At 40.0% G+C, this 25,412-nt stretch overlaps 1 protein-coding gene across 1 annotated transcript in view; it reads right to left on the bottom strand.

The window, feature by feature from the left end:
• LOC143925937 (mucin-2-like) overlaps positions 1-25,412 on the bottom strand; it is a 257,039-nt gene that overhangs the window by 47,973 nt on the left and 183,654 nt on the right. The window contains exons 35-41 of the mRNA XM_077450217.1: positions 24,784-25,392; positions 21,990-23,138; positions 14,945-15,058; positions 13,844-14,103; positions 10,016-10,190; positions 5,696-5,943; positions 1,185-1,368 (exon numbers count right to left, since the gene is read on the bottom strand). Coding sequence (XP_077306343.1) covers positions 1,185-1,368; positions 5,696-5,943; positions 10,016-10,190; positions 13,844-14,103; positions 14,945-15,058; positions 21,990-23,138; positions 24,784-25,392 — 2,739 coding nt within the window. The remainder of the gene's footprint in view (positions 1-1,184; positions 1,369-5,695; positions 5,944-10,015; positions 10,191-13,843; positions 14,104-14,944; positions 15,059-21,989; positions 23,139-24,783; positions 25,393-25,412) is intronic.

Genomic DNA, 25,412 nt, shown 5'->3' with positions numbered 1-25,412 from the left:
CGACAGTTCTAAGCACCAGAAACATGCGCCCCTTCACAGGCATACTATAGATACCCCCCAGCTACGAAATTTAAAGGAATATTACACTTTTATTGTTTCACTTTAATCATTATTAAAATCACTGCTCCTGAAAAAACGGCCGTTTTTAAAACTTTTTTTTGCATTGATCCATGTCCCCTGGGGCAGGACCCAGGTCCCCAAACACTTTTTAGGACAGTAACTTTCATATTACCCTTTAAAATGAGCACTTTAGATTGTGAACGTTCGAGTCCCATAGACTTTAATAGGGTTCTAAAGTTCACACGAAGTTTAGGTCTGTTCGCAGGTTCTGGTGCGAACCGAACAGGGGGGTGTTCGGCTCATCCCTAGTGCTGGATAACCATGAGATACTCTAGTAGAGTTAAGTAGTAACTTGAGGACACCTGTCTCCTTCTCAAAGATTCCTAGCACTGTACTTGCTGCAGCAAAAAATGTACTGAACTACGCATGGGCACAGTAACCAATGTCCACTTTTAAGCATAGGCTGACTCTGATGTAAGAGGGATGACAGCAGCACTGATTTACTGGGATCTAACACACCAGTATATACTCACAAATGTTCCTGGATAGTTTTTAGATGCTTACTTCCAATATCAGCCAGATGTTTCTCCCATGAACTCTTCAGACCAGATTCCCAAAAGGAAATCCCTTAGTCAGCTCCAGCAAAGTTCTGTAGAATACAGTAGGTCCTCCAGCTGAAGAAGCACAGCTGGACTGATAAAAAGGGCAACAACTCAAACTGGGAAATTTTTGTTGTGGACATGAAGCCATCTGCTCCAGGCCTCATGTCATTTATGCTCCTTCCCAGCCACCTACTGGGCCCCCTCTCCCAGGGATTATCTAAGACCACATAAATATTCAGACTGGAGATTTTATGCTCCCAGCCCACTACTTTCCACAATCATCCAGAGGGCAGGGGACAGCAACACCCCAACCAGTGAAACTGAGCAACCACAAGCAGCTGCACAGATTACAGAAGAGCTAAAGAACTAGATTTACCCAACCTAGCACCTATCTAGGAGGTTGCTACATATGAGACGTCTTCCCTCCAGCGACTTTATTTCTGAGTCTCGTTATCTAAAATAATACCATAGAACATTTACAACATTTTATTTCTGAAAATATAAATAATGACAATAACTTACCACAGTGCCCCTGTGTATTGTTTCCAAAACGATGATATGGCAGGTTGATTTCAAATCTAAAGCCATCGTACTTTATGAAAGATTGTATACTTGGAATCTCCACTACATAATTGATTCCTGATGCATACACTTTCACTCCATTATTTGCGTAAGGGGTCCCTACAACTGCGTCATTTACAATAACCTAGGGTTAACATAAGGAAAAGAAGTAGAAGTAAGTTAACGTGTTTTTTTTTTTTAAGAAAAAAAAATATATATATTTGTGAAACCAACCAAATTTTTACCTTTAAGTACAACTGCACTGTGCCCAGGTAATCACAGTACAGCTAAACCTCAGGCCGCGTACACACGCGGGGACTGTTCGCTCAACTTTGTCCGCTGAACAGTGTTTCGGCGGACAGTCCGCTCGTGTGTGGGCTTCAGCGGACAGTTTCAGCGGACAGTCTGCTGAACAAAGTTTTTCGGAATTTCCGAAAAACTGTCCGCTGAAACTTTGTTTCAGCGGACAGTCCCCTCGTGTGTAGGCTTGTTCGTCAAACTAAGTCTCGCGCATGCTCAGAAAGAATTTACACGCCGAAGGTTGCATTGCAGTGTATAGGACGTCGTTTTCTAGTCCCGTCGTACGTGCCGTTCACGTCATCGCGCACGGTTTCAGCGGACTGTTCGTTCGGCGTGTGTGGGCAAGTCCGTCCATGCTAATTTTGAGCGTACTGTCCGCTGAAACTGTTTGACGAACAAAGTTGAGCGAACAGTCCCCGCGTGTGTACGGGGCCTCACAGCTACTTATACTTAACTTTTCTTTGCGCTATGTGCTTGGTTCACTCGGGTACACCTTACCTTTGCACCATCTGCTTCTCTTGCCTGGAGAATAAGGGGAGCAATGGCTCATTCCACTTCCTTATACATTACAGTACAGGTTGTCGGCTGCTCAGGCACCAGAGCATGGGACTGGAAAGTCTTTAGCCCTGTGTAAACTCTAACCAGGACTAGGAAGGGTTTCATCTTCTTGCCCCCATGGGTGAATGTGAATAACATTTTGTTCTTGTTCTTACTTCCTATATATTCACCACAATGATAACATTGGGGTATATGTATCAATTATTTTGCCCTTCACTCAGAATTCACCCAGTGAAAATAATATTTCTGGACTTTCTGTTCAACAACTGGAAAGGACCTTTACTGTGACATTCACCCTATTTAACAAAGGGTGAGTGCTACCCTATGATTGTGTATATATTATGTGAGACCTGTGTTTTTAATACAGGCTCAGCATTTATATGGTTATTTATTTAACCTGTTTTATTTTAAAAACAGCATGGTTTCCCCATCCTGCAATAGGTTACCACAAGGATCCTCAAACTACGGCCTTCCAGCTGTTGTGAAACTGTACATCCCATGAGGCATTGTAAAACTCTGGCAGTCACAGACATGACTAGGCATGATGGGAATTGTAGTTTCTGAACAACTGGAGGGCCATAGTTTGAAGATCCCTGGGTTACCAGATTAGAAGACATACAGGCTGGAGTCATCATAGAAAGAGAGCAGCAAGCATGCAGCCCCACCCTGTTATGTTGATACCATGCCCTGGGGGGTGCTTTGAAAGTGTATCCTTCAAAAAATGGATGCCCTTCCCAAACCACCCCGGGGAACTGGTCCCTCAGAATCCTAACTTATTCACCAGGCATGAGGGTAAGAAAAAGTAAAATAAATATTGTAAAAAATATTTTTATTAACATTTTTTTTTAAATTACTGTATATCTGCTTTCCGTCTGCCCTATAGACAAATGATGGCCTGGCGGGAGCTCTCCCATTTTGGGTGGATGTCATATGACATGATCTGTCATCACACAATGGATGACAGATCAGTGTACCGGACCACTACCAGTACAATTGATCCCTGTGACCAATCACAGCAGATCACATGACAATGGTACACTTCTATTTATGCCATTCATTGTGTACTATTGTGTTGATCTCTGTGATTGGTCACAGTGATCAGATGATACAGACAGTGCCAATCACAGCCCATCTGTACCAATAACAGCTAATCACAATAGAACACACTGAATGAATCAATAAAAAAAAATAGAAAAAAAAATATTATTTTTGCATACTGTCACCAGTCAGTGTCCCTGATCACCACCACATCAGTTACATGATGATGCTGTACTGCACTGGTACCAGTATGTAAAAAAAAAAAAAAAAAAAAAAGATTGTTTTTTTTTTCTTTGTTTTCTTTTTTCTTTTTGAATTACTTCATTTTCCAAAATATTTGGACAAAAAATTACAACTTCTAATGAAAGCCTCTTACAAAATACCTCAGACTGTCTACTTTCCAAAAAGGGTTGATTTGGGGGATATTTGTAATGTCCTAGTATTTTTGGGCCATCAGTACATCAGGATTGATTGATTTTCAGATATGTATGCCATAGTTTGTTACAGACTAAATAATATTTAGTAAAGAGGGGACTCCATCCCCTTCTGATGTCGCGTGATGTTGTGTGACATCAGGAGGGAGCATGGTCACCCGTTTACATCACCAGGTGGCCCCGCCCTTAGCAATAGAACAGCTGTCATCGCAACGAGGATTCAGTCGGTGGGTGCCTCCCATGAAGGCAAATTTGCAGGTTTCTTTTCTCGGTCCGTCGCCGCTGTGATTGAAGATGAATGAACATCGTAGGACAGTTTTTTTTTATAAAGGACTTGTCCCAAGCTGTCTCTTGTCATTTTTAACATTTTGACATTTTTATTGTTGAATGAGTGGTGGTACAATGTACCCGATAACCATTCACATTGGGGGAGCTGGGATCTGGAGGTCTCCATGTTAAAGGGGGCTTCCAGATTCATATAAGCCCTCTGCCCGCAGACCCCCACAACCACTGGGCAAGGGTTGAGGCCCCAAAGCATCCCCATGTTGAAGGCATGTGGCCTGGTATGGTTCAGGAGGGGGGCGCTCTCTCGCTTCCCTTTTCCTGTGGCCTGCCATGTTGCATGCTTGGATGGAAGGGTCTGGTATGGATTTTGGGGGGACCCCTATGCCTTATTTTATTTTAGCACAGGGTTCCCCTTAATATCCATACCAGACCTGAAAGGCCTGGTATGGATTTTAGGGGGACCCCTACGCCATTCTTTTTTTTTTTTAATGGCGCAGGGTTCCCCTTAATAACCATACCAGACTTGAAGGGCCTGGTATGGATTTTGGGGGACCCCCATGCATTTAAAAAAAAATTTTGGTGAGAGGTTCCCCTTAATATTCATACCAGACCCAAAGAGCTTGGTGATGGACTGGGGGGAATTCATGCCATTTTTATTTCAATGATATTTATCTATATTACGGGGATCTGACAACACATTACACCCGCAAGCAGATTTAAATTATATTTTTTCCTTCAGAAATGTCATTTTGCTGTGGTATTGTTCTAAACATCGGAAAGATGTGCTACTTTACAGGCTTACTAAGGACACCCCCAGACACGATATTTAAAGGAATATTTAATTTTTATTGTTTCACTTTAAGCATTATAAAAATCACTGTTCCTTAAAAAACTATTGTTTTCGCATTGATACATGTCCACTTGGGCAGGACCCGGGTCCCCATACACTTTTTATGACAATAACTTGCATATAAGACCTTTAAAATCAGCACTTTTGGCACTTTTGGTTTTTCATGTTAGTGTCCCAAAGACTTTAACGTGTTTGGTGGCATTTGAATTTGCCACAAACACCGTATAATGTTTGCTGTATTCGGTGAACAGGTGAACATCTGATGTTTGAGTCGAATTTACATTCGACTTAAACATCGGGCTCATCCCCAATGTTGTGGTTATCAGTCATTATCTTAAAGGAGGCTGGGGTTTATCTGTACTGGGATTCAGGGTGTTTTACTAAGTGCAGCCAGTTAAACTATGGCCAGATGGGCAAATGGATTGCAAATCTCAATATTTCAAAGCCAATCTGCTAGCTAGATTTGAGATACATAGTCATACATGGCAAAAAACCCACTTTGAGCCAGGGATGGCACCAGGGTTGAGCTTAGGTTTGGTGCAAGGTTTGGTCTAAATCAATGATTGGCTGAACCAGGAAGGCAGCTGTCAGCTTTGGGCCAGTCAGACTTCTTCCAGCTATACATACACAAACGGGCTTAATATCAGTGATGTCATGGGCATCCCAACCCCTTTGTGTATATACATGCCAAGAGTATCCCTGCTCCTGCAGGGGGAATTCCTGCCTGTAGCTGTTTGGCCTGGCAATGACAGTTTACTTCTGGGTTTGGTCAATATCCCTAGATGCCACCAATCAGAAATGTAAGGAGTTAAGATCATTTAAGATGCAAGAGTATTTTATGTAATAACGAGCTTAGAATTTTTTTTTTTTTTTATTATAATGAAAATATTTCAGTCACTTTTTTGTTAACAAATGAAAGCACTTTACATCAACCAACATATTATTTAGGTTTCCAAGCATAGGATTGCTGGTTACTCAAGTAATATAATAAATAAGATCCATCCTACCTGTACTGTTGGTTTTGACTGGAATGTTTTTTGAAGACGTATTGTCTGATTTTCATATTTCACAATGATGTCACGTGGACATGATACTCCGTCTTTAGCACCACAGTCATAATTATCAATGTATACACCAAAGGTACTAATCTTCTTTATAATTTCTTCCACTAGAGTATAAGTGCAGGTGCCTTGAAAGTCATAGAAAGTTCCATCAAATGTATAAAAATGGGGGTCACCCCAACCAAAGCAAGAACCTACAAAATAAAAATTTGCAGTTATAGAAAGGAAACCCATTTTAGATGTTATTATCGGTCTGGAATTCATTCAGTTTTGTGTAATGTCCCAACTAATAAATTCAATCACAGCTGAACTCCAGTCAAGCAGGTAAATGCTCAGCTAAAATGCATTTGTCATCTTCTTCAGCCTGCAATGCAGGAACACCTAACAACAGACTGCATAACCAAGTCCTTGACCTTCAATGTGTTGTAAATTTACCTTATTCCACACTGCAATAGCTGCATGATTTGGTCAATGACACAACCTCAGTATACTGGTTTTGTATAAAAGGACGAGCAGCACATCATTGGCTCATAATTTATGATTCCTCTCAGCATATTCCCTGTTAATGTACATACTCTGCAGAAGAACACCATTGTCATCTAGTACAGTACTTCAGTGTATATTGTTTAGTCTGAAAGTTATAGAGTCTACAAACTATGGTATATATATTAAAATTCATCAGGATGCTAGTATGGAGTATGGCGATGATTAGAATGATGGTATGGGACAGGACATTGGTATGGCATATGGCGGTGATCAGGATGCTTGTATGGGTTATAGCGATGATCGTGATGCTGATATGGGGTATGGCGGTGATCAGAATGCTGGTATGAGGTATAGCAGCGATCAGGATATTGGTATGGCATGCTCAGTATGCTGGTATGGGGTATGGCGGTGATCAGAATGCTGGTATGAGGTAACACTGGGGCAAGCTGGCACTGTAGTTTGTGAGTGTACATGCAGTGTGAAAAGCTGCTGTACACTCATAGGCTGCAGCAACAGTTTTCTCTGCTCTCAGAAAGAGAGCAGCGAGAACTGATGCTTACTTTCAGTTTGCATTGTTTACTATGTGATTGCTGTGATTGGACACAGCAATCACATAGTACAAGACCAGCGGTATTGTGTCTGGGACGCACACCGATGAGCTCCCAGTGTGGAGGGCAGATCCCACCCTACACTAATGTCTCAACTTTTAGCTCCAATTAAGTGGGGGAGGTGCTCTACCTCTCCTGTCCATGCTCTGGTCTTTCCCCTCCACTGCTTCCTCCAGCACCTCCTCCACCCCATCCTTGCCCTACAATTGAATCCACTAGCAGGAACGGTGTACAGCAAGAGATGGGTAAATATAAAATATATAAAAAAGGTAGGTGAATTTAAGAGTGATAAATGCTATATTGTGACATGGGGAACATTAGATCTGGTCCTTACATATGATGACGGTTTGCTGGATGCAGGAGATGCACCCTGTCGCTAGTGCAGGGACATAGCCTCCTGTCTATGAGAGTAAAGATATGCCTAGATGGTCGACAGCATGATTTAATATGTGGTATGTTTTGATGGATGGACATGGTAGGCGGCTCCCATCAGGATGGGTGTGGCAGGCCCTGGTGGGCATTCACCCAGACATGTGAATGTGGCTTTATATAGAGGGAATGTAGAGAAAGTCAGTCTGCTATTGCTATGGCTCTGATAAAGAGGGTCCTCCCTCGTAACGCTTAAGCCATTGCAATCTGGTTCCTAACATCCGGTCAAGGTTGCAGGTGTCTATTAGATATGGAAATATACTAATGATAGGGGCGCTAGTGCAGATGTAAATATCAAAAAAATGTGAAGAAAAGTGACAATCATAAAACATCTAAAATAATCCACACCATATCACAAAGCTGCAATAAACAACAAATAATGCAAGCAAAGTAAATAAAGTCCCACGTTCGGGTAATAGAACTCCAAAGTCCAAAAACAAATGTGATTTTTTCAGTGAAAAACTCCTTCTGAATCCATAAATCGGAAAAAGTTGAAATCTTCTATAACGTGATAAAACGTCCCTTCACCAAACAACTTATGGATAAGGAAAAACAACACCCCACTTTTAAAGATAAAGGTGTCTTCTTACCAGATGCTGTTGACTACTTTAATTAAAAAGATAGTCAAATAGGCTTATGCAGGTTGATTCCCTGCTGACATGGAATGTGATGGACCTCATATGGACAGAAGCTTCCTCCTCATAGGCTCAGATAGGACATAAAAAAGCCAAACAAAATTCCATAGCATAATACCGTTTAATCATAAAATCAATTTAAAAACATAAGGCCAAGTGGCTGCTTACATGTGTAGGTGCCCAACCTGGCACTGGGGCTGCTTGCTTAAAACAAAAATTTCGTAATGGATACGTAGTTCCTCGTGGTGCAAGGCGTGCGTTCCACCGAAGGGCAGCCGATGACCAAGGACGACCGGAACTAGACGTAAACGAACGTGACTGGATACCGCCTCGACGTACGTTTCGTTTGACACGTCATCAGGAAGCGTTCCTGATGACGTGTCAAACGAAACGTACGTCGAGGCGGTATCCAGTCACGTTCGTTTACGTCTAGTTCCGGTCGTCCTTGGTCATCGGCTGCCCTTCGGTGGAACGCACGCCTTGCACCACGAGGAACTACGTATCCATTACGAAATTTTTGTTTTAAGCAAGCAGCCCCAGTGCCAGGTTGGGCACCTACACATGTAAGCAGCCACTTGGCCTTATGTTTTTAAATTGATTTTATGATTAAACGGTATTATGCTATGGAATTTTGTTTGGCTTTTTTATGTCCTATCTGAGCCTATGAGGAGGAAGCTTCTGTCCATATGAGGTCCATCACATTCCATGTCAGCAGGGAATCAACCTGCATAAGCCTATTTGACTATCTTTTTAATTAAAGTAGTCAACAGCATCTGGTAAGAAGACATCTTTATCTTTAAAAGTGGGGTGTTGTTTTTCCTTATCCATAAGTTGTTTGGTGAAGGGACGTTTTATCACGTTATAGAAGATTTCAACTTTTTCCGATTTATGGATTCAGAAGGAGTTTTTCACTGAAAAAATCACATTTGTTTTTGGACTTTGGAGTTCTATTACCCGAACGTGGGACTTTATTTACTTTGCTTGCATTATTTGTTGTTTATTGCAGCTTTGTGATATGGTGTGGATTATTTTAGATGTTTTATGATTGTCACTTTTCTTCACATTTTTTTGATATTTACATCTGCACTAGCGCCCCTATCATTAGTATATTTCCAGTATGACAAGTTTTTCCTTGTTTTTTTAGGGAGCAGCTATTAGTTATTTTATTTTTCACTGATTATTGATCAAATCCGATTATTTTTAGTGGCGCGGAGTTTAATAATCGCTGTTTATCAGCTATTTTGTTCACGTCTATTAGATATGGTTCAGAATTTTTGGAGCAATGTTAAGCCTTTTTTAAATGTTTATTTGTGGGTATTTTTGTTTTGTTTTTATTATTTAAATACATTTTATCTTTGGTAATGCACAAGTTCGGTGCACCCTTCCTGTTTTTCTGCATGAAAACAGATACCATCTTTGTCAGCTACCAGCATTTTTTAATTCTATCTAAAAAGATATAAGTAAAAGAGTGTTGTTAGCTGACATATAGCACTCTCTTGACTCTGAGAAATTGGCCAGGGCAGTTTTAAGCCCAATTTCTTACAGTCCAGTGGATAAAAAAAAAATTTTACTTCTAAAGTTACCCTGTAACATCAGAGCCCCCCTTTACCATCAGAGTCCTCCATTACCATCAGTGTACTCTCATCAGTGCCCATTAGAGCAGTTTCATCAGTGCAACTTTATCAGTGCCCATCAATGCAGCCTCATCAGTGCAGTCAGTTTCATCAGTGTAGTCTCAGCGGTGCAGCCTTATCAGTGTAGCCTCATTAGTGCAGACTCATCAGTTAAGTCTCATCAGTGCAGCCTCATCAGTACAGTCTCATTGGTGCAGTCAGTCTCATCAGTGCAGTCTCATTGGTGCAGTCAGTCTCATAAGTGCAGTCTCATTAGTGCATCCTCATCAGTTCAGCCTCATCAGTGCAGTCAGTCTCATCAGTGCAGCATCATCAGTGCACTCTCATCAGCGCAGCCTCATTAGTGCATTCAGTCTTATCAGTGCAGTCTCATCAGTGCGGAGAAGAAAAAGTCCCTCTATGTTACAGCCATCCATACTTTCTATAGGTCAAACAGCAATAGCTACTGATATTATGCAGATAGAGAATACTTACATTGACACTCCCAGTGCTGGCAGCATTGATCATCATCGGTTACAGATATTGGTGGTAAACCGTTAACACATGTGATTGGAGGTTGAGGTTTACACTTAGTGCTCGTAATATTTACTGAGGTGCCTCCTAAACATCTAGCCACCGTGCAGTTGTCTATTTTCCAGGTTTCATTATACTGAAGAAATCAAAGAGTTCAGAATTGTTAATATATCACTGAGCCTAGATAAGAAACTCACTAAACCTAAAAACAAAAATGTAATTTATATACATTCTGTAAAGGCACTACTACATATAAATGTTCTTTTACCTGTAAATTAAATTGAGATATTTGAAGTTGATGTGGAATCTTTGCATAGCTTCATAAGAATATATTTTTTTAGCTATAGTAACCCTTTAACAAATGTACTAAATTTGTAAACGTTTCCACTTTTATTCCGTTATACTCAGGAAATAGAAAACGTTGCACATAAATATTTTATATTTTGACAGGCAGCCAGCATATGGAGTCCATGGATCCTCCACAGAGATCAATATCTCAAGGTTCAATGCATGGCAGCTTGCCTGGGCCCTTTTGCATGCATGAAATGAAATCCTTCATAGATAAACAAACCATGTGATCATCCTTTTGTGTGTTTACAGGCCTTTGCTTATCAAAAAGTCATGTAAATAGCATGTTATTTATTACCTGTTGATCAAATGACTTTGCAGATGAACAGGAGACAGGGGGACAGGGAGGCGACCAGGATGTATTGTTAGACTGCAGTAGAAAACCCAAGTAACCATCCTGGCTATAGTGACTGATAATGCTGTATATACTTAAAGTGGTTGTAAACCCTCACAGACCACTTTTATCTACAGGTAAACCTAGATTAAGTCTTACCTGTAGGTGCAAGAAATATCTCCTAAACCTACACGGTTTAGGAGATATTTGCAAAAGACAGGCACCGCTGTCTATAGCGCATGCGCCGTAGACAGCAACACCCAGGCGCACTGAGCATGCTGTTAGTGGCGGCTCCCATGCACATGTGCGGGAGTGATGCCATCGCGGCTCTGGCCAGTCACTGCGTCGGAAGTCACTCCGGAATAGATGGCGGTGTCGGAGGAGGACAATGAGAGACGCTTTGGGGGCTTTCATCTCAGGTAAGTTATTTATAAAGAGCTAGTATGCTATGCATACTAGCTCATTATGCCTTTGCCTTGCAGGGTCTATTTTTTTTTTTTGGGCTTTACTTCCTCTTTAAGGACTAGATGGAGAGAAATACAAATGATTTTACCGAAAAACTTGTGTGTATTTTAATTGTTTGTTTAGCTATTTGCCTAGAACAACTTTGCAATTTTTTATTGAATGTTTTTATATTACAAATAGTCAAAACAAACAATATATTGTAACAAAATCCCATAACTTTAGAAGGATTGCAATTAAGCTAGAACAATAGTGATAGGATAACATTGCATATATGATGCAGCCTGAAAATAGTAATAAAGCAGCATTTGTTTAAAGTGATTGTAAAGTCTTGTTAATAAACATAAAAATAAAAAATAAATAACAAACATGTTATAATTACCTGCTCTATGCAGTGGTTTTGCAAAGAGAAGCCCAAATCCTCCACTTCTCAGTCCCCTTTTCGGTGCTCCTGGCCCCTCCCTCCTGCAGAGTGCCCCCACAGTAAGGAGCTTGCTATGGGGGCACCCAAGCCGAGCCACAGCTCCCTGTATCCATTCAGACATCTCTCTTCTGATTGGCTGATTGATTTTGATTGACAGCAATGGGAACCAATCGTGCCATACTGCTGTGTCAGCCAATGAGGGGGAAGCCCTGGGCAGCTTAGACACTCCTACAACATCGCTGGATAAAGCCAGGCTCAGGTAAGTATTAGGGAGGCTGCTACACTCAGAATGTTTTTTTTTTTTTATCTTAATGCATAGTATGCATTAAGATAAAAAAAAAAAAACCCTTGTGCCTTTAGTGTATATGTACACAGGTTTGTTTAATATCGTTTTTAAGTAGTTTCTTTTCCTTGAAGGCAAAAAAATGAGTTCAGATTGCCGAAGTTTCCGATGTTTTAGACGCCAAAGGCATTTAGCCGCGTTTCGTTTACAGGCGTTTTTCATTTTTGGCTATTTTGAAAAAAAAAAAACGTTATTTTTTTCAAACACTTCTTAATGCAAACGCGGTATGTAAACGCGGCATTACAATCCATTTAAGCCTCTCTGTGAATTTGTTTTATTAAGGTTTCATCCTATCAATAGATCTATTCAGTTTCAACTTCCTTCAGCAGGGTGGCAACTCTGTTCATTCTGCAATGAAATCATTTCAGAGTTGTTACGCTTTGGACATTTAGCTTTAGATGGCTTTTAAGTAAGTGAAAAATAGGCAGTTAGAGCAAGTTTTTTTTTTTTTGGGGAAAAAGGTTTATACTATATAATTTCAAGATAATCATAGAAACTTCCCCTGGCGGTGTTATAATTTGCCCCAACTCTTGAAACTTTGACATTTACTGGACAGCTTGGTCTGCGTGTAAATATTTAGAAAAGTAAACAAAACAGTAAACAAACAGATATATATAAAAAAAAATCATATACACAATACTATCCTTACATATATTAACCACATATAGTTCAGAATACAATATTTTTCATTACAATGTGTGTTTAACCACTTGATCTATAGAAGATGTACCCCCTTCATGACCAGGCCATGTTTTGCTATGCAGCACTGCGTTACTTAAACTGACAATTTTCCCGCAAATAGAGCTTTCCTTTGGGTTTTTTATTTTTTGGGCGATATAAACAAAAAAAACCAACAATTTTGCAAAAAAAAAAAAAATAATGTTTTTTTTTTTTACTTTCTGCTATAAAACATACAATAAGAAAAATGGAAAAATCTAATTTCTTCATAAATTTAGGCCAGTATGTATTCTACTACATATTTTTGATTTAGAAAAAAAATCCCAATAAGCAAATAATTGATTGGTTTATGCAAAAGTTAAAGTGTCTACAAGCTATAGTATATATACTGGAATTTTTATTTATTTATAGCGGGACTGTGACAATCTGACACTGACACTTATGACACTTTGTGGGAACCAGTGACACTAATACTGTGATCAGTGCTAAAAATATTCAATGATGAGTGTTTTTGGTGCTTTCACTGAGAAATGTGCTGGTTTTATTCCCTGCTATGCTTTGCAGGGAAACAAAATCCAGTACATCCCCGCTGACAGGACAGAGTGCTGCCTTGTTTACAAAGGAAGAGCTCCATTCTGTCTGTCTCCTTGCTGACCAGCTGGTGCTGGTGGTCATCCATTGACGGGTACTTGCTGATAGACTTCTGCGGCATCCAGAAGAGCAGAATCATCAAAAAAAAAATGTTATACTTACCTGCTCTGTGCAATGGTTTTGCACAGAGCAGCTCCGATCCTTCTTCTCTTAGTTCCTAGACCCTCCCCTCCTCTCAGTGCCTCCAAAGCAAGCCACTTGCTAAAGGCGCACTGGTATGTGCTCGCTACAGAGCCCTGTTCAATCACACCCATAATTTCTCCTGACCAACTGTGATTGAAAGCAGCAGGAGGCAATGGCTCCCGCAGCTGTGTCTCAGCCAATGAGGTGTCAGAGTGCTGGGAGAGCCGAGGCTCCCATGAACAGCGCTTGTTCGAGAGGGGGCTCAGATAAGTATTAGAGGGGCTACACAGAGGTTTTTTCCTTTATGCATGGAATGCATGAAGGTAAAATACCTTCAGCCTTTACAACCACATTAAGTGATATTATCTTACATACATTTACTTTAGTGTTTGCAATTACAATATCATTTATGGAGGGATTACCTACCTTACGAGGGGGTACAAGCAAACAATCAGGTGGAGGTGAGAGGAATGTAGAACTTGAAACAGTGCTATGTGTCGATTGTTTTGTAGTACTGCTTGTTTCTGATGTGGGAGTAGTAGTTGAGGCTGCCGATGTACTTGCAGTAGATGTTGGAGTTGTGGTGGTTGGTGGTTCACAATCCCAGCTCTGCGATGTTACGGTACATGTTTCGCTGCAAACTATTCTATAGCATAATTTCCCGAATGCGCCACTTTTAATGTCACCTGCAGATGAAAACAAACAATTGCAATTTATTTAATTTACATATCCATCCTTCTCTATGTCATATTAATTACACCCACATTCAAATAGTTTAGAAACTAGCAGTATACAAAAAATTCAAAACATTTGAAAGCCCACCTAGGGGAGAACAAATTCAAGCCACTGTGGAGGTTTGCTTGATGTCATTTATGGAAATGTTTTCTCGAATTAACACATTTTTAACAGAAATTCTTTTCATTCCATAGCCGAATGTTAAAAGCAAACACAATTATAAAGTATTTTTAAAAGACAGGAAGTGTCAAAGCTTTTCCTGTTAGAATTGTTTGAGATTTGACCATGTCAGGAATGTTTTGTAGGCTACTGGAGTTAGGTATAGGTACCTCAATATGTGGCAGTTTGCCTATTTGCTGTGACAGGGTAATTTTTAATGCCTCGATATGCCATGTTTCCATAGGCAGATTGCTGTTCTCCCTCTGTGCTGGATAATCAGAGGGTGCCGGCGGACATCGAGTCCGTGGTACCCGCAGATCAGCTCCCACTGTGTACAATTACAGCAGGTCGCCTGCGACGCGTATGCATGCCCTCCAGACCCAGAGGTCACATACTAGGTATGTGATCCGGTGCAGCAGTGCCACCTTGCTGCCGTGTCATATGGTCGGCAAGTGGTTAAAATTCCTTATATATGCTATGAAGCAAAGCATAGCCTGGTCTCTTATTTTCCATCATTAGACTCTCTATATACAGTCAGAATGCCACCAGGAATATTTGGGGCATGCTTTTGCTTCAGAATTTTTCCATATGTGAACGAGCATTTTAATGTGATTGTAAAACATGCATAGTTACCTTCTGGATAAGTTACTCCATTGTAAGAACACACACAAGGTGTAGCAGATGTAGTTGTGCTCTCTGGTGTAGTAGTATTTACAAAGGTAATGGTTGCTGAAGTGGTAGTAGGTCCTTTTGTTAAAAACAAGAAGAAAAGTCATGTAAGTCTAGTCTAACATAGTGATATCTTCAGCTTTTACAAGGAAATAATAATAAGGTCAATGCATTTTGCAGACAAAAATATATAAGACTCAAAAATATATAATATGATGCTAATGTATTCAGTGAATATAGTCTTAAAGTGTATATCCAGCCAAACTATTTTGGCTGTAACCCTTATCACCCATTGAAATCAATACACATGTGCATATAGTATCAGTCCCTTCATTAAAGCAGCCAAGAATACTTTTCATATCAAAGGCTGTTGAGAAAGTTTAGATGTGACTAAATGTGTTGGGGGGTAAGCTTGTTGACCTCACCGCAGCCTTGTTTTCTGTGTGGATGGAGTTAGGGAGGGGAGTAAGAAAGTCTGGGAGCATTATACTGGTGCTAGTTAGCACAATAGTGATTGCATTTGATCTTTTTTTACTTTATTTAAAGAAAATAAAGTTATTGGTATCTCTAATGCCCCATACACACGATCGGACATTCCGACCACAAAATCCATCTGATTTTTTCCGATGGATTTTGGCTGAAACTTGTCTTGCATACACACTGTCGCACAACGTTGTCGTAAAATCAGATCGTTTGGAACGAGGTGACGTACAAAACATACAATCTGACTACGTAGAGGCCAGAAGACAATAGCTTTTGTCTCCAATTTTTTTCTGAGCATGCGTGGCACTTTGTGCGTCGGAATTCTCTACACGCGATCGGAAAAACTCAGATCGTATTTTGTTGTCGGAAAATGTTAGATCCAGCTCTCAAACTTTTTCCGTTGGAAATTCCAACGGAAAAAGTCCGATATAGCCCACACATGATCGGATTTTGATGGCATACTCCAACTGATCTATGGGCATCGTGTACCTCTTTTCTTGAAAGATGTTCAGTTCCTCTCATAAAAGTGCATTTATCTATCTGTTATATGCAGGAAGTTTGGAGTTTAGTCTTTATTGGCTAACTTCAATTTTTAAAGATTCAAGATTTCAGGATAGCTTAGATTCCTCCCTCAGGCTTTATACATTTTTGAAAAATGGTTCAGAAACCTGCATGGTTATACACAAATTTACAAGGAGGAGCAAGGACATTCACATTTTTATTTAAATATACTATGTATGTATGTATATATGTATGTATATATCTTTCTGGCAGCGCAGCAGTGTTTTCACAGAATTAACGTTTAATGCTTGTAAACGCATGCATTTAGGTTCATCAAGTGCTTGGATGTTACCTTTCATTTGCCTAGAATAATAATTGATGTTGTGCATTCAAATGAATTAGCGCTCCAGGGCTAAATTCGTCTAGTGCTAATGCACATTTAGGTGCTATTTTTCCACCAAAACACTGCTGCTTCTGAAGGCACTGACAGTGTTTTTTTTTTTTTTCTGCCTCTAAACTCTGTGAAATGTGTGCATGGACACATATGCTAACATAGAGGGGCATTTAGAGGCAGAAAAAAAATAAAACACCAGATGCCCCTAGGAGTAACATTAAAAACTTCCAGTGTGCTTGAGGCCTTTAGTAGTAAAGAATATTGTAAGATATAATAGATAAGAGTTTAGAGGTGTTTTTGGGGTATAACTCACAGATAAGGATTTCAGGCAGAGATCTAACCTCAAATGACTGTCTTTTTTTAAGTGTCAACAGAAGCAAATGCAGCTATTGTTCTTTTGAGTTGTCCATCATTTTTGGTTGGAAAAAAAAATGGCTTTTTGCTTTTAGAGATCTGAAAATGAATTAAAATCAAAGTGGTGCATAAAACTAGATCCATGATTTAGAACCTTGGTTCACAGTTTGGAGTTCGTGTATAAACTTTACAATCTCATTGCAGCCCCTCTTTTCACGATATGAAGCACCCGACTAGTGTGAAACATGTTAGTTTGTATCTGTAGTTCACCTTTGTATCCGGTATTTGAATAAAGAAATTGAATAGGAGTGTGGCCCTCCAGCCTTCTTTTTTTCTAAGCACTTGTTTGCATACAGGGCTCGCACCCTCCTCCTGGGATAGAGGCTTCTGGAGCAGCAGGGTAAGAGGAATAGCCTTAGCCCCTGTACACACGGTCGGAGATTTCAACAACCAAATCCGTCGGATTTTGTCCGTCGGATTTTGTCCGTCGGATTTTGTCCGTCGGATCTTGTCCGAAAAATCCGATCTTTCAGAACGTGATGACGTAATTTCGTTACGATGGGACTACATTCAGGCTAATAGCCAATAGCTTTGATGTAGGAATTTGATCTGAGCATGTGTGGCACTTTGTCCGATCAAAATTCTCTACACATGATCGGAGTATGTCCGATCGAACCAGTTGGTCGGGAAATATTTCCAACAAGTTGGAAAATTGGGTCCGACGGAATCAGTCCGATGCATACCACACACAGTCGGATTATCCGACAACACGGTCCGGTAGGACACATTCCGACGGATTATCCGATCGTGTGTACAAGGCTTAAGAGTGATGTGCATGTACATATATGAAGTTCCCTTTTACTACTATAAATTTAGATCATTTATGTTGTGGTCTCTGCTTCAGAAATGTGTTGCAACTGTTTTGTTATTGTATTTGTGAATCTTAGATAGGTTCATTTGTTGGTGAAGGGCATGAGTTATCTCCTCAACATAGAGTCCTGCAGGACATTTTGCACACAATCATGTATAACCCATATGAGAATCTGCAGCAAAAGTTACCATGTCATCCTGGTGTGGCTATCCTATTGTAGCAAGTAAATGAATAAACCTCCCACTAATGTTATTACTAGGCTGCAGCTAGGGGGAGCTTTAATGATTTGTAGTGTGACTTCAGGAGACTATACCAACAAGCTCACATTAAACTCAGAATGCAAGTGAACCACATGTGTTTTCTGTTCTCCTCTTTAAATACAGATCTCACAGGCTTCATCTTTATCATACCTCATTCTCAGATCACTGATGATCTTGCAACACTATCAGTGCTATGAATATATCTTCATGCAGGGAGATATTCAATTTGGGGTGGGGCTGTTTAGGGAACTTCTGACAATAAGCTGTCTTTGTGTAGTTGTTGATATGATACTAGTAGCAGTTCTGGGAATATTTCTCAAGGTTTCCCATCTTCATGCGGCAAAGACTCGCGCTCATTTGCAATTGATCTTAGAACTTAGAGCATGGGTTGTACTGTATATGACTGGAAGAACCCAATTCTCCTCTTCTGTCTTTTTATAGTGGTAAAGACTGGCTCTGGGCAATATTTGCTGTTTTCCTGATTTTTGTGTTTATTAATTTATAACACTGTTTTATTAAATCTCTTTGTCTTGAGGTGTTCCAGTTAGTAATTTCTGTCTGTGGTGTGCAAGAAGACATGATTGCACCTTATTGCTTGTCTGATTGAGATATGTGGAAGAGTCTGTGGGTGTTCTGTAGATTGATGTTCCTTTTAATAAATTTTGCAGTGTCTAGGAAATTAATTACTGTTTGTAAGTGGTTTGATTTAATTTTACTTTGACTTTGAGACAACTTTTGGTGTGATTTTGATCCGACTTTACATTCTATGGATTAAAGTCGCACCAAAGTAGTGCAGACACCTTTTCAAAGTCAATGCAACTTTCAGTTGCACCGATTTAAATGGGTGCCATTGAAAAGAATAGTCCAAAGTTGTATGACAAATCGCACAAATGTGTATGGAGAATTTTTGTGTGGTGGAAGTTGTTGAATTCCTGTGAAATTGGTAAGGATCATCTTCCCTTGCTTTCCAGCTAATCAAAGTACCAGCAATGAAGTGAAAGTAGGCCATGAATTTTGTTTGGTATGTGGCTAGGTACACCTCTATTTAAGCCATAAAAGGGTTTATGTGTTGGGGTAGAGGTTTTGATCAAAGGGAAAGTAGTTTTAGGTCAGAATAAATGTTTTAAACTGGGTAATTGGATTATTAGACTGTTGCAAGTTCTTGTTCAATATTTGTATTGCAGCTAATCAGAAAGAACAATAAGAAAAATTAACAATATCTGCCTATAGTAGGATCTAGTAAATCATTTCATGAAAAAAGTATGAATAGAGCAACAATAGCCATCATATGTGAATAATGTAAGTAATTCTAGATCTTGAATGTAAAGAACAGCGTATTGTCAAGTGCCCCCGGACACCTCATCTGGGAGCAAACTGTGCCGGGTGGGAAGACAACATGACCAACTGTTAATTTCCTTTTGTTCAAAAACATTTTAAAGAGAAAAACAATAGGTTAGACTGTTCCAATTTCTTAATACAACGCAGTCAGGCTGCAATACCATCATCATGCGGAATGTTGGTATATAAAAACTCCCTATCCATGGCGGTTAGAGTGGCTCCTTCAAGTATGGGGCCAATGGCAGTGAGTTTATTTAGGAGATCAGTTGTGTCTTAAATTTAGCTAGGTGTTTTATACAGACCAAGTGTTTTAGGATATTTTCCACCCAGCCCGAGATATATTCAGTGAGCATAACAATACCTGGGGTTTTAGGTCTGCCTGGGTAAAGGGTATCTCTTAAACTCCAAACCTTCTGCATTAATCGGTGGCTAACATGGTTAGTTATATGAATGACCCTTCAATAAATATTTCCTTATGTTCTCAATGCTATTAAACTACTCAAAGTGTAGTAAAACTAGATCATTTTCATTTTATCTCAAATCATTACGAAAATGACCGTTCTGGTGTTCTGGTGTTCGGGCTGTTGTTGTAGGTGCGATAATTATAACATGCTCTTCTGTATGAATAAATAAGATATATTATCATTATTAACAAGAAAACACAGTGGGGGAGAAGACCCTGGAGCAGGTGTGGATAGTAATCAATCAGCTTCTAACGTCAGCTTGTCAGCCCTTGTTCTCACTGCCGCAGCTTCAAAGCCACGCAACTTTCGCTCCGACATGCCTGCAAAGCTTCATTGTGGCTTGCATAGGACTACTTTAATGGAAGTCAATGCAAATTGTATTGAAGTTGCACCAAAAGTAGTGCAGGAACCTCTTCTAAGTTTGAGCGATTTGAGTGGCACCGATTAGAATAGTTCTACTGCAGTTAATGGGGCGCAACTTGTCATGTGACTTTGAACTCTCAAGTTGCATGATTAGCCAAGGTAGTGTGAGGCAGGGCTTAAGCTTTGACAGAAAGCTAGAAGCTAAACGGTTGCCATGCACAGCTTCTGATTCTTGCTGCTCCAAGTCCTAGTAAATTCCCCTCAATATATTTTTCAATTAAATGTTTTAATGTAAAAATATAAAACATATGTTTCATCCTGCATTCAAGGGAAAACTACACTCCAGGTCATTAAAATGTAAATGTTTGCATAAATAACATGCACAATACCCTATCTTCTCTTTATACACATCCATGCTATCCGATACAATTATAAATAAATGCTTGAAATTGGAAAAGGAAAATAGGCACTATACTTACTGCAGAGAAATGGGTTGATGTTAGAAAATGCTTCAAAATGTGCATGTAACCTTATAGTATCAGGAATGTATAGTTTTACTTTGGTGGTACCTCACCCCATTTAGAATAGTGAAATCCCTTCCCTCACCTATCCCAGCTTGTTTCGGAAGATGTGTGGCAAACATATACATATCAGATGGGCCTTTCCTAAAATGTATGCTCTGGATCTGTGTTTATCACTTGATCAGGAGAATAAGGAATTTAAACCTGTGTAAAGATCTTTGGGAAGACCTCTTGCCCATGTCCTCACTTTGAAAGACTATGTTTACTTTTAAAGCAGTTGTAAACCAAGGGAAAAAGAAAAAACCCCACAAGACAAAGGCATAATGTACTAGTGTGCATCGCATAGTAGCAAATTATAAAATACTAACCTTGGAGTGAAGCCCTCTCAGTGGCGCCCGGTCACCTCTGCGAGAAATTACATCTTATCCCGTCCTTTCTTCTGGGATTGCTGGCTCTGGTGCTGTGAGTGGCTGGAGCCAGGTTGATGTCACTCCCACGCATGTGTGCAAAAGCCCTTGGTTTTGGCAAGAAGCTCTGAAGCTTCGGCACGGTAAGCCAGACCTTCAGAGCGCATGCGCCGCTGACGTCAGTGACTGCATGCAGGGTGAATATCTCCTAAACCGTACAGGTTTAGGAGAGATTCATTTTTTCTACAGGTAAGCCTTACTACAGGCTGACCTGTAGGTACAAAATCACAAAACGGGGTTTACGACCACTTTATGATAGAAAATATAATAATATAAAACTGTATGCAGGGCACTGGACAAACCACTAGGGACAAAGGGGATGTGTAACTATTTGATACAGTACTGTAATCTGTAAGATTACAGTATACTGTATCTATACTTTGTATTGAACTTTTTGAATTTGGTGCCGAACTCCATCCCCGTGCATCGCAACGCTCGCAGGGAACGGAGCTGGCACTGTGACAGATTGAGCGGAGGATGGCTCGAAGATCACAGTGGGGGGGAATCAGTGGATCCTGGGGACAAGGTAAGTAAACCCCTCCATGGATCCAGCGATGTGGTCCCGAGTCTGGCTCTGGAATACCGCTTATGGTATTTTTAATCTTACCCCAAGCCAGACTCGGGAATACTGCCAGGGAGGCTATGTACTTTTTTGCAGTGCCAGTAAATAATTGGTGATGTTTGTAAATTTTGGCATCCTGCCAGTAAATTTCACTTCAGGAGGTTGGCAACTTGGCAACACTGCCATGGAGTACACCAGCTTCAGTATCCCCGCACTGGTCCTTACTATTATGGAGTACGTATGCTGATACACACCTTTATTGCATATCCATTGCAAGAGAAAGATTAAAGTAACTGGAAAAGTTTAGTAAACACACACCAAACTAAATTCCTGATACGCACAGTTATACAAATACATTGTAAAGACAAACTTTTTAATGGCTTTTCATTTTCTCAGCACTTCTATGAACAAATAGCAAACACTGCACTTACTTGTTGTAGATGAAGTCGGAGTTGTCGTCTGGGTCACTGTGGTGGTTGATGGCGTAGTTGTAAGTGTTGTTGAAGTAAATGGAGTTGTAGGACTTGTTACTTCTGAAGTAGTTGGGAATTCTGTGCTAGTTGTAGTCTCAGTTACTGTGGTGGTTGATGGCGTAGTTGTAAGTGTTGTTGAAGTAAATGGAGTTGTAGAACTTGTTACTTCTGAAGTAGTTGGGAATTCTGTGCTAGTTGTAGTCTCAGTTACTGTGATGGTTGATGGCGTAGTTGTAAGTGTTGTTGAGGTAAATGGAGTTGTAGGAGTTGTTACTTCTAAAGTAGTTGTCAATTCTGTGCTAGTTGTAGTCTCAGTTACTGTGGTGGTTGATGGTGTAGTTGTAAGTGTTGTTGAAGTAAATGGAGTTGTAGGAGTTGTTACTTCTGAAGTAGTTGTCAATTCTGTGCTAGTTGTAGTCTCAGTTACTGTGGTGGTTGATGGTGTAGTTGTAAGTGTTGTTGAAGTAAATGGGGTTGTAGGAGTTGTTACTTCTGAAGTAGTTGGGAATTCTGTGCTAGTTGTAGTCTCAGTTACTGTGGTGGTTGATGGTGTAATTGTAAGTGTTGTTGAGGTAAATGGAGTTGTAGGACTTGTTACTTCTAAAGTAGTTGTCAATTCTGTGCTAGTTGTAGTCTCAGTTACTGTGGTGGTTGATGGCGTAGTTGTAAGTGTTGTTGAAGTAGATGGAGTTGTAAGACTTGTTACTTCTGAAGTAGTTGTCAATTCTGTGCTAGTTATAGTCTCAGTCACTGTGGTGGTTGATGGCATAGTTGTAAGTGTTGTTGAGGTAAATGGAGTTGTGCAAATTGTAGGCACTGTGCAACAGAATACTTTAATTTCAAAGTTGATACATGGAAAAACAGGATGGTTTTTGTAACACTCAAGCCCATAGGAGACATCACAGGTCACGTTCTGTCGCAGCTCTTCCAGGGCTGTATCTGGGGTTTCCTTTGATCTGCAGGAAATGCCTTGTGGTTTCTCACAAATGTGAAATGCAGCTTCCCTGATGTTCTTATAGGTCTCAAAATCCCCCCAATTGGTAGTAGAATTAGGATAACTCACATCAAACCAAGGTGACCACGAGCAGACTGGAGCACAGGAAGGTGCTGAAACACAAATCACGATTCCATTATTACAAAGGTGTTTTTGCATAACTGAATTTTGGAAATAGTAAATAGTTGTTAGAAGCTGATTGGCTACCATACACAGCTGCACCAAATTCTGAGTGCTCCAGTTCTAGTAAATCTCCCCTATTGGAGAGGTGGACAGGCCTACATCCTGAATACTATATGAATGGTGTAGGTGGAAGAGGGTGAGTCACTGCTCTGACCCTTTTCCTTGGAGTATGTGAATGTGAAATTGAAATATCTGTAAACAACATATTTCTTGATTTCAAAGAAGGTAACCTGAATAAAACTATGAAAATGATCACAGGTGTCCAAATACTGGCTTGAATGAAACAAGTGAAATATTACCCCCCTAAATAAAAACATAAAAACTAGAACTGGCTATGAACCAACAGTGCTCATAGCTTCTGCCAATTTTATAGTAAAATAATAGATTATTTCCTCCTAGAATGTGACAAGAATAAGTCCCATGGGAGAGTAATAATAAAGATGTATGATGAGGACAGACAGTGATAAATGTGTACATAGCACCAAATTCAACTACTTACCACATGAGACATTTAACTCTTGGTTAGATATCAACTGAAAAAATAAGCCGTGTCTACCCTTAACACTCGTAGGGGGAGATTTACTAAAACTGGAGAGTGCAAAATCTGGTGCAGTTCTGCATAGAAACCAATTAGCTTCCAGATTTCACTATCAAAGCTTAAAGCGGTTGTTATCCTCAGACATGAAATCTGAACAAAGCATATCCCCCTATAATGTTTACTTGTCTCAATCCAGAGCACTAAGTGTCATTTTTGTCTGTTTCTTCATTGCTCTGCTATCAGCATGAATCAATTCTGACAAGCTTTTCTTACACCAAGAGAAAAATGGTGATAGGTCAGGGACCACCAGCAGAATGACAGCCCCAGCTCTGTTCCTGTGAGCTATGTGGAGAGGGGGTGGGGTCTCTTTCTCCCAATCAGCTTTCAGAACTCTGCTTACTGAGCTCTGCAGAGTATAATTTCAGCCCTCTGCCCACTTTTTTTCTGAACTCTCAGATAACTTTAAACATTCAGCATTTTGAATGGATGGAGAGAAAAGAAGACTGCAGATAGACATGTACAACTTATGTAGGAGGATTTTTTACATTTCTGTGTATCACCTGAGGCCAGTCACTTCACTTAGTATAAATACTTTTTTACGAATAACTGAACAAGCTGCTCCAGATTCTGAGTTCTCCAGTTGTAAAAAATCTTTTGCGCTAAGCTAGCCACAAGTCTTTTTCGTTGTCTATTTCAAGAAATGCCATAAGCCATATTTCATTTAAAGTGATAATAAGCATCATTGTTATTGTGATCTGCAGGACATTTCAAGAAGGAACCATGGAGTACACCAGCTCCAGGAACCCTGAACTGGTCCTTACTACTGTGGGGTGCATATGCTGTAATTTAGAGATATAGACCTTTATTACATAGCTATTGCAAAAGAAAGATTAAAGTAACTGGAAGAGTTTAGTAAATACACACCAAACTATCTTCCTGATACACACAGTTACAAAAATACATTGTAAAGACAACATTTTGAATGGCTTTTAATTTTCTCAACACTTCTATTAACAAATAGCAAACACTGCACTTACTTGTTGTAGAGAAAGTCGTAGTTGTCGACTGGGTCAATGTGGTGGTTGATGGCATAGTTGTAAGTGTTGTTGAGGTAAATGGAGTTGTAGGAGTTGTTACTTCTGAAGTAGTTGGGAATTCTGTGCTAGTTGTAGTCTCAGTTACTGTGGTGGTTGATGGCGTAGTTGTAAGTGTTGTTGAGGTAAATGGAGTTGTAGGAGTTGTTACTTCTGAAGTAGTTGGGAATTCTGTGCTAGTTGTAGTCTCAGTTACTGTGGTGGTTGATGGCGTAGTTGTAAGTATTGTTGAGGTAAATGGAGTTGTGCAAATTGTAGGCACTGTGCAACAGAATACTTTAATTTCAAAGTTGATACATGGAAAAACAGGATGGTTTTTGTAACACTCAAGCCCATAGGAGACATCACAGGTCACGTTCTGTCGCAGCTCTTCCAGGGCTGTATCTGGGGTTTCCTTTGATCTGCAGGAAATGCCTTGTGGTTTCTCACAAATGTGAAATCCAGCTTCCCTGATGTTCTTATAGGTCTCAAAATCCCCCCAATTGGTAGTAGAATTAGGATAACTCACATCAAACCAAGGTGACCACGAGCAGACTGGAGCACAGGAAGGTGCTGAAACACAAATTATGATT

This window comes from Lithobates pipiens, unplaced genomic scaffold (genome assembly GCF_037356315.1).
Source record: "Lithobates pipiens isolate NorthernLeopardFrog02 unplaced genomic scaffold, aLitPip1_a1.2 Scaffold_10, whole genome shotgun sequence".
NCBI lineage: Eukaryota > Metazoa > Chordata > Amphibia > Anura > Ranidae > Lithobates > Lithobates pipiens.
The sequence above is the reverse complement of the archived record's forward strand: the minus strand, read 5'-3'. Positions and strand labels throughout refer to the sequence as shown.